The 14,595-nt window shown below is 40.2% G+C and overlaps 1 protein-coding gene across 1 annotated transcript in view; it reads left to right on the top strand.

Moving 5' to 3' along the window:
- Positions 1-14,370, top strand: part of LOC108896082 (protein Daple-like) — a 39,657-nt gene extending 25,287 nt beyond the window's left edge. Inside the window, 13 exon segments of the mRNA XM_051077997.1 lie at positions 349-498; positions 847-1,008; positions 1,115-1,392; positions 1,921-2,064; positions 3,735-3,921; positions 4,087-4,232; positions 4,497-4,586; positions 4,930-5,237; positions 9,354-9,443; positions 10,011-10,121; positions 10,215-10,352; positions 10,677-10,915; positions 13,420-14,370. Of these exon segments, the coding sequence (XP_050933954.1) occupies positions 349-498; positions 847-1,008; positions 1,115-1,392; positions 1,921-2,064; positions 3,735-3,921; positions 4,087-4,232; positions 4,497-4,586; positions 4,930-5,237; positions 9,354-9,443; positions 10,011-10,121; positions 10,215-10,352; positions 10,677-10,915; positions 13,420-14,202 (2,826 nt within the window). The 3' untranslated portion in view covers positions 14,203-14,370.
- Positions 14,371-14,595: the final 225 nt, after the last annotated feature.

Below are 14,595 nucleotides of genomic sequence, written 5' to 3'. Positions count from 1 at the left end.
TGTGAATTAATGAGACTTAGTAACAATGAGAAACTAAGAAGGTTCATGGTGATTTGAGTGCTCCACCAAACAGCTGAACTGGAGTAGTGTGCTTGTCCAAAGATGGCGTCAGCAGCTCAACAGCATAATCTGAATGTTTTCTTGGCTTGAATATCATGTCATTCTGTATTACATGTATTTATTCATGTATTTACCAAAACTTTCAGTTTCAAAACAAACATTATGTATTAGTAATAGACTAATGCTTAAAGAATACAGGATGTCATTATCCTGTCCATATTGATTAGAAATTGTTTATGTTGGTCTGCTATGCATAAGCAATTGTATTGCATATGTATATATTTATAGGCTCATAAGACAGTGTCTGCCCTGAGTCAGGAACGGAAAGGAGAAGAAAACCACACTTCTCAGCAGCGATCAGGTGCCGATTGGGGTCATGGGTCAGCCACTGCTGAGCTTCTACGACTCAAAGATCATCTTATTGATGTAGAAAAGAATGTAAGCACTACATTTTTACCCCCTGAATAACAAAAATAATAAAGTCATACTTATGTGCTTAATATATTTTTGTACCTTTAATTTGTACATTTGTACACTGCTTAATTTGACCTGCTGATATATTTGATATATTTGCTCTGTATTTAATAGTATTATATTTTGTCTTATCTGTATCTTGATGTTGCTACAGAAAAGTTTCCATCTCTCTTAACGTGATCACTAATGGATAGATATTATCTGTTCAGATACTAGAGCGCCACAGTCACATGAATGACTCAGTGTGCTTTTAATTACTGCTTGAATGAATGTTGACTTATTAAATGTTTATGGCGTCATTATGTTCTCCAGAATGCCTCTCTGCAGACAGAGAACAGTCTATTGAAGGAGCAGCTCAAACAGCTGGAGAACCAGAACTCCTCTCATAACAACCAGATGGTGGCGCTGCAGCGACACACCACCACCCTGCAGGAACAGAACTCAGCCTTACATACACAGACAGCAAAACTGCAGGTATGAAGTCTATCATTTTGACAATCTTGAAAAAAAAAAAAAACTCATTGTGCTCATTGTGGTTGTGTTCTTTTTTTAACTGTTTTTTTTCTTACGGATCACTTAGGTGGAGAACTCCACACTCTCCTCTCAGAGTGCATCTCTCATGGCCCAGAATGCTGTGCTGCAGGGCCAAGTCACTGCCCTGGAGACAGAGGTAGAGTCATGGCAGCGACAGCGCGAGGAGGCGTGGCGAGGTCGAGAAAGCGTACTCAGCGACCATGAACGCCTGCTGAGCGTTCATGAGAGGCAAGCACACGAGTATGAGCAGCTGATCAGTCAGCACGCTGCGCTGAAATGCAAACAGAGGGCGCTAGAGAATGATCACAGGACACTGCACAACAAGTAAGTATATAACAAACAAACTCAGTATTGAGATAGCAAGCCTGACAATCTTTAGCTTGTTTCAAGGAAAATCTAGGGGGTAACAAGCTTAGTGAGGTCCTTTGTTGATACATATACACTGTGTATAAAGTTATGTCAATTATTCTGTTGCAGAAATTTTGTGTTGAATCACTTGACAAATGAAACCGTTGCTTTATAAGCATTTCATCAGCTTTTACTGGAAGAAGCTTAGATGCATATAATCCTCTGATAATGAGGATGCTGTGCTACTACATTTTCAGAAATGTGAAAAAAGGGAGGGAAGTAAATAAGTTTGCTGAAAAAAGCGAGATAGTAGTTACTTACTTTAATGTACCTTTGTCTCAACATAAACATAAACTGATGTTAAATAGTTATAAATCGATGTTTTGAGTGTAACTAAATTTACTAGGGATATCCATGTGGCTTGCTCAAGATGTAATTACAGAAACTATCAAATAGAAATAACCTCTCTGCTCTGTCTGTATCTGTTTGTCTGTGTCTCTGCAGGTACTGTATTTTGCTTCAGCAGAAGGAGAAATGGGAGGAGCAGGAGGGGCACGGTCAGAAAGAGAAGGAGGAACTAAACCAGGAGATCCAGAAGAATCGGTTACTACAGCAAGAGAATCTACAGCTTAAAACAGAAGTGGACAGGTACCATATTTTCACACACACAATCACACTGTCATAAGACCATCAGACTTTGCTGTTATGACACCTAAGCTCGAGACTGACCTGCTTAAGGAGTTCAGACTTACCTTTTAAATCACTTCTTAAAACAAAATTTATATTGGTTGGCCTCGTAGTGTTTTCATCTGTTCATGTTTTATATGCTGCACTTTTTGATAATTGTCTTGTTCTGTAAAGCACTTTGTAATATTTGTTTTTGAAAGATGATGTACAGTTAAACTTTATTATTAAGGGTCCAAGCACTGCTCAAAGTTTTCACAGCCTTCAAATTTGATTTAATCCTCACCAAAGTTCACACATAAAAAGTCTTAACCAAGACACACAAAAGTCATTCCCTTTTATTTTGATCTGTCTTTTGAGTTGTAGAGACTCGTCTTTTTTGCAACACATCCTCCAGTATGTAATGAAAGTTTGCTTCACTGCAACCAATGGTCAGTCACAAAGTCTGCCACTGTTAAGTTCTTATTTGTGTCCCAGATGGCTTTGTCCCGGGGGTGGTGAAAAGTCTTGGCTCTCTATCCTCTTCTGTCAGTCTTACTCTCTGTTATCTAGGTGTTTCTCTGGACCAGGCTTTGACCAGCATGCAAATTGTTTGGTTCCTGCTTTTACCAGCTGAGAAACATTGCTAAACTTAGGCCCATTGTGTCCATAGCTGAGATGGAGATGATTATACATGCGTTCATTTCCCCCGGGCTCGATTATTGTAAATCCCTTTTCACTTGTCTTTGCAAGACATCTCTGAACTGCTTTCAACTGGTCCAAAATGCTCTAATTCCCAAGTCCTCTAAAAGGCCTCATGTAAGTCCAATCCTTTCTTTCTTTGCACTGGCTTCCCATCAAATTCAGAATCCACTTCAAGATTCTTGTGATCACGTTTAGAGCCTTGAATGGGCAGGCACTTGCCTACATTAAAGAGTGCATGCAGCCTTATGATCCCAGTAGAAACCTAAGGTCCTCTGATCAGGGTTTATTGGCTGTTCCACACTCTAGACTCAAGACAAAATGAGACTGCGCTTTTAATGTTGTAGCTCCTACAGTTTGGAACTTTCTTTCTTACTTACTTCAAAAAACTGAGTCAGATTGTTTAGACTGGTAATGTTTTATAAAGGTTTGAAATCTTTGAAACATGTCCTAACTTGCCAAATGTGTGATCAAATGAAAATCTCAGAAAACATTAGTTGAAGTTAGTTCAACAACAACTTAGTTCACCACAATTGTGTTTCTTTCAGCTTTTTATCTGTAAAATTGAAATTTTGCATTAATTCTCACCGGCCTTTGTAATTAATTTTCAGGCTTTAAAAACAATAGTTCTCAGTTCACTAGCTGAGCTGATTGTCTCAGGGCAAATGTTATAACTATGAGGCCCAAGGTCCCAGGTTCTAATCACTACTCCACTCTATCCCATGACTTCTTGTTGACTGGGTCATAAAGGCTACTATAATAGTTTCAGTGTAAACTTGTGATAACGGTCTAACGATTTAGAAACATGCCTCGTGACAGCAGTGTCATAGGTTGGAGTCCAGAACACCAACTTTGGTGTGTGCAACTTCCCTCTGTCGGACATATGTTGTGAACTGTGTATACACACGTGTTGACTCTTGTCTCTATTCTCTTCTCTTCTGTTCCCCATGTAGACTGACAGCAAGCCAATCACAGCATTCACAGCAAAGTGAGGAGCTCCAGCAGCGCGTGAATGAACTCAAGAGCTCATTAGGGTCCTCCCAGCTTGAAGCAAGTCGATGGATGGCACAACACGATTCACTAATGGAGCAACACCGAAACCTGGATCTGAACATGACCAAACTAGACAACCACTGTGAGGTAAACAGGGCCTTTTATTTTACCATGAGGCAGTGGGGAGAAACAAGGGCAAATATTTCTCATAGCAGAGCTATGTTTGACCTAAAACTCTTCAGCTTTCCCCTCAGCAGATGGGTATCTATTCATTACTTTCCTGAGCTGACTCCTGTGCATGTGTGTGTTTAGCTGTTGAGTCGACTGAAAGGGAACCTGGAAGAGGAGAACCACCATCTCCTGAGTCAGATCAACCTGCTGAGTCAGCAGAACCACTCTTTACTGGAGAGGAGCATGGAGAGCAAAGAGCTGTATCACCAGGAACAGAAACTATACATGTAACTCCACACAATCCAACACCTGCAACACAAACTACACTTCTAACAGCACACCATGAACACCTGAACTTAGATAACACATATCCTACATCACATTGAACTACAGAGTGGACACAACTGTTAACATGTAATGATCTAGAAGTGCTGTCAGAAAATGGACCTTTAGATACATATATACTGAAACTGTTAAAGCAGGAAAGGTTTAGAAAGATAGAACAATACTGCAGATTGAAATGATGTTTTTCCTGTTTCTTTGCTTCTTAGTGATAAACTGAACGCTCTTCGTCGGCAGAAAGAGAAACTAGAGGAGAAGATCATGGACCAATACAAGTTCTACGACCCTACACCTAAAAAGTAATACTTTAATCATTAACAACACCTAATATACAATGTTCTGCTGGCACCTCATGATTCTTGGTCATTTTTCACATTCTTCCATCAGGGGATTTTAATTTGAAAGGAATCTTCAAGATCAACAGAAATATTGACTGAAGAAAATGATCACGATTAACATTTTGCATAAAATGTGGGATAGTAGTGATCGTTTTATAATTTGCTGATTTTATTTTGTTTACTTATGAGTCACAACTTTATTTACTTGATGGATATTACCATAACCGTCAAATGTGCTTATTTATAGTTACTTTAATAGAGACTGAATTGAATATTAATAGATATGTTATTGTGTTTTTGTCAGGAGGAGTCAGTGGTCTGGAGCCAAAGCTTTAGCCAAACTGATTAAACCGCGAAAGGAGAGCAGCAGGGAGAGAGGGAGTGACCGAGACAAGGAAGCGGGCAAGGAGAGAGAACGAGCAAAGAGTGCCCCAGACATCCCCCTACCTGCCCCCCCGCCACTCCTCCCCCCAGAGACCCCGCCCTTTCTTCCCCAGCGGAAGGGAAGTGACTCACAAGATGGTGGCCATGCTCACAGTAACCATAACAACCACACTAACAGCCCCAGCCTGGGACCCCAGAGTCCAGCGACACTCACACCCATCAGCCGAGGTAAACATACTGTACGCACAATGTCATGCTAAATGTGTAAACGATAGATGGAGATGTCTGCAGATCGGTAATTTTTGATTTGAAAAAACTTTGACAAAGACATGTTCACACATTCAGGATATATAATTGTTCTATATTGACATAGGATGAGAAAGTAATGTCTTTGTTTTCTTATGTATAAATTAAGTCAGATAATTATGAAATACATACACACCAAGTATCAGGTGTATTTTCACTAATATTTTGCCACAAAGCTGATGAAAAACATGACTTTGGATGAGGTGCACCTCCATGAACTGCCAACACAGGGCGCTGTTGACCATCATATTACTGACTGGATGACTGACAGTAACTTTACACCTCTGTTGCTCACAACTACTAACATCCACTGTATGTGTTCCTAACTTCTAACCCATTTTGTACTTGGAGATATCAGGTATCTGGTCTGTTCTGGCCTAACATTAGGAACTTTTCAGATACATTATTTTTTATTTCACATTTTAAGGATTCTTTTGTTAAGTCAACTTACAGGCCATAAAACAGTTTCTTTTGACTATTAGTAGATGTGTTGTACTCAAACAATACAAAAAATGTTCTTTCAAAAGTTAATTCACACATATATCCAGCATCAGTATTATCATATTTCCACTTAGTTTCACTTAAGTCAAACAAAAAAGGAAAATGATTCAATATTAATGATCAATTTCATGATCAATAGTAACAAAATAGAAGACTCTCAGTCTTGATAAAAGGCCTATGGTAAAAGGGTTGCTTTGTCTTAAAGGGTCACTTACTTAAAAGGATGGGACTGTACACTCTAGCTACCTGCGCATACTCTTCATCATTCTATCCTAATAATAGACCTAGATTCCAATGCATGATCCTGTTTATGGGTTTTCTGTTTCATTGCTCTATTCTTAAATGGAATTCTACTCATGGCTAAGCTCAAATCACTCACAGTTCAACAAGTGGCTTTTAAAAACTTTTTTGAATTCCATTGGAATGAGAAATTTGTTACACTACTGTCAACTTATTTAAGGAAATAAGTTGAAACATAAACAGTAAATCTTTTCAATTGCTGTACTGTACAGCTACACACACGCAATTGGCAGTTAATTAGTTACAGCTAGCTAAAACTACAGCAGTCCTGGAGAAAGTCATACCTTCATGACCATTATAATCTTAATGAAGGTGTGTGTGGACTGTGAGATAATTTTTGTTTGTGCTGCTGTTGAACTGTATTACATTATTCAGAGAGGTGTCTGTTATTTAGCCCGCCCTCACGATATAAAGGGGATGGTTAAAATAATAGAAACACCTGCCAGATGAATACTTTCTATAGCACCACAAACTGCAGCCTTCAAAATGACAATTACATGGAATCAGCACTTTTCTAAAACTGAACATGTAGGTGGGATGGATTTCTTACAGGACTGTTGTATTAGACTGCATCAGTAGTCTAATACAACTTAATTAAACTGCTGACTAAGTGTACGTCTTGTTTGGCTCCCCACCATAGGCTGTGTCTGAAATCACTCACTCATTCACTACTCACTACTCCCTACTCATTACCTGTGAGGTTCTATGCAGAGGGCTATATAGTGAGCTCATCTGCAAAATGTTTTTGGATACCGCTAAGGTTATTTTCTCTGCATCATTAATAACATATTTTTTGATTTGAGTAGTGAGTGATTTGGACGCAGCCGAGATTAGCGTTATGTATTTCTTGTGCACAGAGTATTCTATAAGTAGTCATACTTTATTTCAAATCAGAGTGAGTTGAGGTCAGTCCTGAGTCTAATGCATGATTTTACTTAACAACAGAGATCTGTGTCCTTGTTTTGTTCTAAGGGGTTCTCTTGCATGCCATCTGTTATTTTACATTCTGACAATCACATACTTAATAACTTCTTAATCAACTATCATTCTCTCTACATTTCTCCATATCTCTGTCCATTTCTCTCCCTCTCAGCTCCTCCTGCCCCAAAACGCTTCAGTTTTTTCCGCAGTAAAAGCCAAGACAAGCTCCTCCCCTCCTCCTCCTCCTCTTCCTCCTCCACCTCCTCCTCCACCTCTCGTCACCCCCTCTCTCTCAACAGACGACTGCGATTTTGGTCTTCCACTGACATCACAGCTGACGTCATCACTAGCCAGTCAATCTCAGCCAATGGAGTATTCTGAAATCCTCCTCCTCATCATCATTTCTAACCAACACATCATCATCATTATTGTCACTCTCACCCCCACTGTTGTGACTTTAAGTATTTCACACAAAAATGCACACATATCATACAGGCATGCTCTTCACAAACACTGACATATGCAAACACTACACACTCCTTGGCACAAATAAACATATATAACACAAACAGGTGCATGTTGCTGTTGTGAGCCAGCCAGTATTACTAGTAAGTAGTGTGTGTAGACATTGTTTATGTATGTATGTGTGTGTGTGTGTGTGTGTGTGTGTTTGTGTACAGGCTCCTGTTTCCAAGCACGTCAGGCTTTCCTTCATATATCTGCAAGAGTTCTTTGTTTTTAATTCCTATTTGTATAAATGATGTCTCTCTGTGTGTGTTTGTGTGTGCTGTCACCTCGCTTAATATTTTTAATCTGACAAGTGCGTCTCAGTGAGAATGGATGGCTGTAATATGAGCAAATGTGCTTCCAGTTTGCTCTGAGCTGTGAGTTGCTTGAGGATAAATCTGTCTACTTCACACAGCTTTGCTGCAGAGTTTCTCCATATTCACTGTCAGGTCTCCACAGCAACCAAATACTGCACACTTGTCACCTACCACCTCTGTGTCCAACCTGCTGCTGCCATAACTCTCCCTAACCTTCTCTAATTTTTTCAGCACCAGAAGTTTATATGGGTTTTACACTAATATCAGCATCTCTAAAGCTGCACCAGGCAAGATAAAAACCAGCATTGGTATGACTAGTAGCTTATGGTGGCTAATATCAGTGAATGTAAGCAGTATTTAGTACTGTTGTTGCACTGTGTTTTTGGATTCATCACAAAAGTGAAACACATAGTAAATACATACATAAAATAGGAAATGTGTTGTTTCCCACTTGTGGTTCAGTTCCTCTCACTCTCATGAAGATTGCATTATGGTCTCTGAAAATGATATGTTCATATATGATATGTTCATATATTTTCAAAACTGCAATGAAACTGTTTTAAGTTGCTTTAATTATCCCAACTGTCTATAATGTCCACAAAAATATCAGTTCTCAAAGCAGTTTCAGTGCAAGTGATGCAAGGGATGCAATCTCACAGTCCTTGTTCGGCTAAAGCCAACATGAGGCTTAAGCAGTTTGAGTCTTTTAGTACCAAATTTCCCCATTGTCTTACTGTCCCTTCACCACTGCTCAGCAAGGAAATACTGTACGTGGAAACACAAAGAAGGAGTTTCACATTTACTCTACAGGTTTAAAGAGTGTACAGCTGAACTTGAGAATGTATGTTTGGAGGGAGCGAGGACTGAGGATTTGACCTCATTCGCTTACATTGGAAATGTGTTAGAATTGAATCTCTACAAGGCCAATACAGGGAGTAGGAACAATTACAGTAACTTAAAACAATTTCAGTGTACTGAGAGTACTGTTTTGAGGCACATTTGAAAAGATGTGAACATACTGAACACATTTAGATAATAACTTGATCAGTGCATCCATGTTCACACCTTCATTAGCTTGGTATTTAAATGACTCATTGTGACTTTAAGAATCGTAGAGACAGTTTCTGTCCTTGTCAATAGATGTCAGTGAACCCTCCTCCTTGAAATCAATAAGAAAAATAAAGTATTTGAGCATGCTTGTGTGGAATCTAGTCACAAAATCTATTAATACAGATAGAATCAGAGACATAGGCTGAGTAATAACAGATGTCACAGTGCTGTGTAGCTCCTGCTGTGCCTGAACCAGTGAATGGATTAATGTACTGCTTTGCTTTCTTGCTACTCTGTCTTGAAATCACACATAAAATCACACCCTGTCCCAGTGTTTTATTCCTGCACTCTTGCAGCACTGTGCTTCTTGTGGTTATATTTCTCATGGTTACACTATGGATAGAGGCCCAGAAGAGTTCACCACATTCTTATTGGTCTGCAGGCTTGACTGACAAGGGCCAGGGAGTTTATCGTAGCAGTACTCCAGGAGGCAGCAGTGAGAGTGTCAATGGAGAAGACGGACATGGACAAGGTAATTAATACTTTAATTATTAGTAATAATGATATTTATTGAAAATGACGCTCCAAGAGGTTAATCAGTACACTTAGGACAATTAGATGTAAATTAAATTAAGGTTTATGATTTCATTTCTACACAGACTTTCAGATCATAGAACTATTGTAAACAAGCATTATGGCAGCCTATAAATTGTTTACTTTGTGTACCACCTGCTTGAATTTTCTGTGAAAGCAGCAATTGAAACCATTTTACTTTTCATTCAGTGCACACATTACAGCCCACTGCTTGTCTCTTACTTTACATTTGCATATTTGGTGTTGTCAGTGACTGTTTCTTTTTATGTTTCTTGTTTTTCAAAATGAAATCAAATTAGTGGAAAGGAAAGGGAAGAGAATTAAACAATGTCTGCTTTGGAAGAGGTACAGGCAGTTAGTCTTACTAACAAATACCTACCTCCTTACAAATACCTGCCATATACTGTAAAATAAACAGTAAAAAGTGTTTTGAATTTGAATGATTTGTTCTGTATTAATTAGCAGTTTTTCTGTTAGCAGCGTAACATGTGTTTTTTAATCCCAGGTCAAGCCCATAAAGCTCTGAGCTCCACCCCAAGTCATCCGTCATCCTCACTGGGCCTGACCAACAACTCAAGCTCCAGAAAGGGATCAGGCCCGAGCCGCAGGCCCAGAGGTAGGCCTGGTTATTAATACATAATACCTTATTTAGAAGTCAGCAGGAGTGAGAGTGTTTTTGGAAAGGGTTATGACTGCATACAAATTTCAGGTCTCTTATTTGATGAAGACTCTTGCCACAATACCTCTGACTCCATGTTTGGCCACCATGGCAACTTGGGAGGACGCCCAGGATCAGCAGACTTCAGTCACAACACCTCCAGCTCCAACTCACCTGTCAATTGCAGAGGTATGTCATCTGCTTAAAATAATATTTAGCAGGATTTCTGCCCCAAAGCACACAACAAAAACACAACATTTAACTGAAAAACAAAACAAATTCTTAAAGTGTGTTCCATCAGACATTACAAATACAGTAAGTAGCTGCAGTGCAGTCAGTTTAATCATTCACTTTCAGATTCAGTGCTTAGTCTACACAGGTACACTGAGGGTACTTGGAACCCAGACTACCTTGCTCCCAAGTGACTCGGTTTATGAACAGTTCACACAGTGATTACACAAAGTGGTACCCAGAATCAGTTAATATGAACACTAACATTTCTGTCTGTTGTAGACACACTGGATTACCAGGCTCACTCAGCCAGCCTCTCTAGTGATGATGTCGTGGGTCTCAGCCGATCTCAGCAGACTCTGTCGCGTAGTTCCACCCTCCCATACGACCATACACCCCAGAGGGCCCAACCACAGTATGGAGGCGGGGTTAGGACTAAGACTCGCCCATCTTCACCTGGAAGTGAGATGGTGACGCTGGAACAGTTCCTACAAGAGAGCAACTTGCAGTCACCTCCTGTGGTAAGATATACATATGTATGTGTGTGAGTGTGTGTAGAAATGTATGCAAATTTTTATTAAAGGAAGAAACTGAAATGTCACGTAAGTATTACATAACACATAAGTATTCAAACCCTTTGCTATAACACAGAGCAAAACCCATGATAAAGCTGAGACTGGTGGAGTGTTGCAGCGATGGTTCTCTGTCTGGAAGTTTCTCACACAGCTCAGCCAGGGTGACCATCAGGTTCTCAGTCACCCCTGTTTTCAAGCCCCACCTCCTTCGATTGCTCAGTTTGGCCAGGTGACCAGTTCTAGGAAGAGCCCTAGTTGTTACACACTTAGTCCACAGAAGAATAATGGAGGCCACTGTGGAAACCTTCAATGCAACAGCAAGTTTTTTGTACCCTCCCCCAGATCTGTGCCTCAACACACAATGTAATGTACAGAAATAATACACAAGTACACTCAGTATCCACTTTAAAGTTCACCTGCCTGTATGTCTCCAAACAGAGAATTGCTTTCAAATAAATTATTCTAATGCAGTCAAAATAAAAACACACGTGCCTTCACTTTTTACACATTCTATTGTGCTGTAGATTTAATTGTAAACTGCTAAAATTGAATTAAAATTTTTGCCCGTCAATCTACGCTCACCAATATATAGTGACACAGTGAAAACAGTGTTTTTAGAAAACATCAAAAAACTGAAATCTCTCATTTACAAACTTTTTCTGATCCTTAATCAGTTTGAAATTAAATCTACTGCACAGTAAAAGTGTGCAGAGTATGTAAGTTTGGTAAAAGGGGATGAAGACTTAGAAGTTCCTTACAGCATGTGACAAATACTTGCCAGTAAGAAGACAAATCGTTATCACATGATGACTACTGTCATTGACCTTCTACAGTGAGGTAATGCAGACTGAATAAGAAAATAGGAAATAAGAAAAAGTCAGTTGTGATATCAAAAATCAGATTTTTGTGGGTTGTCTATACGTCCTTCCAAACGTCACATTCTCATGAATGCGATATCTCTGTTACGTCTTGAGGTAACTTCCTTAGATTTTGCACAAACCTTCACTGAGACTCAAAGATGAACTGATTAGAGGTCAGTGGTCAAAGGTCAAAGTCACTGTGACCTCACAAAAACTGTTTTTGGCCATAACTCAAGAATTCACCCACTAATTAAGTGCGAACTTTACTAGTTGAGTGAAGCATACAGCCACATAAGACTATAACTCTAGTTCTCACCAGAAACCGCATTAATTACATTTTTGGACTTGGAGCAGAACATTAAACAGAACTGAAAACAATGCAGGTTTCTCTGATATACTTTTGTACTGCAGGTTCACAGATGAGTCAGTAAAACCAATAGTATTAATGAAAATGACAAACTATAGTAAAGTGGAATGGTGCAGATGATGCAGTTAATCTCAAGACAGATGGCAAAAACAGAGATAGTGTGTCCATTTTTTCATTACTTGGGTCATGAGTTCACATCAAATTAAAGAGGAGAGTAGATAAAATATTATTTCTCTGAAGCTGTTCCTTTAATATATCTTCAAATAACAGTATATTTCTGCTGGTTTGGCTGCAGAAACTATTTGACTTTTTTGCAATTTGAAAAATAAAAAAGAAAGCACAGTTTTCATGTTTATTCACAGCTTGAGTCTGGGGAGATCTAATGGAAAATCAGGAGCTATGTATTAACTCCACAAACAGTCCTAAACAGTCTTAAACTGTTTTGAATGCAGGTTTATCTGCCAGGTCATAAATATCACCCCAGACCAGATCACACAGCTGGCCCATCAAGTGACATTGAGCAACACTCATTTACCAGTCATGGTCCAGTTTTGTAAGGCCATTTCCTGCCTATAAATCAGCTGTTTCATTCCAGGCTGTCATCTACATGTGTGCTGTCTGAGCCAGATGTTAAAGCAGCATGAGAAGTTCACTTGAAGTCAGTGAACAACATTATTGTCAGTTTGTTAAGACCAAACACATTCACACCCATAATAATTCTTATTGATGATCCAGCAGAAAGGGAGATTTAAAACCACAGAATATTTAATACTGGATGATTCAGATAATGATATAACCATATTTAAATCAAAATGATCACTGAATGGGATTAAGATTCCCGCCCTTACATCAAAGGAGAAAAACTCAAGCTTTGTGGACATCAAAAAATGGTTAATGGTTTGTCTCTCTGGTTTCATTATGCTGATTCTTAGTCGTATGCCTGTGTTGACTCCTGGTACTCTACCGGCATATGGCACTTAAAAACAGCATGTTCCAGATGTTCCACTGGCTGGTTTATCAGTGAGAAAGTGGTATTTGCCAATGGAGAGTGACATCAGTGACATACCAGTATGAAACTGTAAAATACCACTAAGAATCAGCATATGTTATTAAAACAAGAGTGGCACACCATTACTCACTTAAAGATCTGTGCATTGCTCAGGTAACCAATATTAACTACACCAAAAAACAGTTTCCTGTCCTAATGTATTTTTTCGGTCTAGGTGTCTACGGGAAGCAGGGAGGACTTGATGACTGATTATTTCACCAGAAGTCCTGCCCCCTCAGCACCTACTAGCAGAGATCAGGTAACTCCCACCAGCTATGTCACACCCACCGTACAACCATCCAACCAGAGGCCAGGGCAGAGTGTGAAGCCTTCACCCCGCCAGCCTGTTGGCCAGTCCCCATCCTCAGGCCAGCCCGTCACCCAAAGAACCAGCCAATCACTGAGCCGGGCCTTCAGCCTGGCCTCGGCCGATTTGCTGCGCTCAAGCGGGCCAGACAGTTTCCGCGGAAATGAGGGTTCTCCTGGCCAATCAGATGTGGTGGTTCGGCGGCAAGGGGGAGGGACTAACGGGAGAGAGCGGCCGCTCTCTGCTCGTCTAGCTGGTCCGACCAATCAGCTTGGAGACACCAGCTTCCTAAACCCGCCCATTCACCACTCATCCTCTCTCAATCTGCAGACAGAGAGATACGCAGAGCGAGAAAGAGAGAGAGGGAGGACTCCTGTCTCTCGGAACGGCCAGTCCTCCTCCTCCTCCTACCATCACCGTGGAGAGGTTGCCATGGTAACCCCTGTCAGGGCTGTGCCTGCCACACGGGCCAGTGAAGCCTCAGAGCACGGGGAGGTGTTAAGGGACGGACACTCAGGTGACTCCTCCCTCTTAAAGAAAGAAAGTGAGAGAGCAAGGTGCGGCTCTGTCGAACGCCCAAAAAGCACGCCAGCTTCCCCTGACCCCAACAATGACCCCCAGACTGTGTGGTATGAGTACGGCTGTGTCTAAAGATGGGAACCAAATCCTGAAAACTACAGTCTGCTTGGGCTAAATCTTGAAATGCTAATGCTAAAAGTTTTATGGGCTAAGCTCTTTGAATTGTGAATAAATGTTAGAACTATGGTTAGAAGTATAGTTCAATGATCCAATGCAGCTTCAACCACTGGAAGTCTATGGCGCTCAATAAACATCCCTGCATAAAAGACTTGAGTTTGTATTTCCAAACCTGATTCCATACATCACCTGTCAACACAGCTGATTGAAACAGTCATACAGGAATCTCTCTGCAGTGAAGGAGCTGACAGGTGTGTCACTGGATGTATGGAGTCAGCGTCTACTCACCATCATCATCACAAGCTGAATCTCTCAGAGGCAGATGCAATATATATCGATGGTCTTTTA

The sequence above is a fragment of the Lates calcarifer genome, linkage group LG19, assembly GCF_001640805.2.
Source record: "Lates calcarifer isolate ASB-BC8 linkage group LG19, TLL_Latcal_v3, whole genome shotgun sequence".
Classification (NCBI taxonomy): Eukaryota; Metazoa; Chordata; class Actinopteri; family Centropomidae; genus Lates; species Lates calcarifer.
This window is presented reverse-complemented; position numbering and strand designations above follow the sequence as displayed.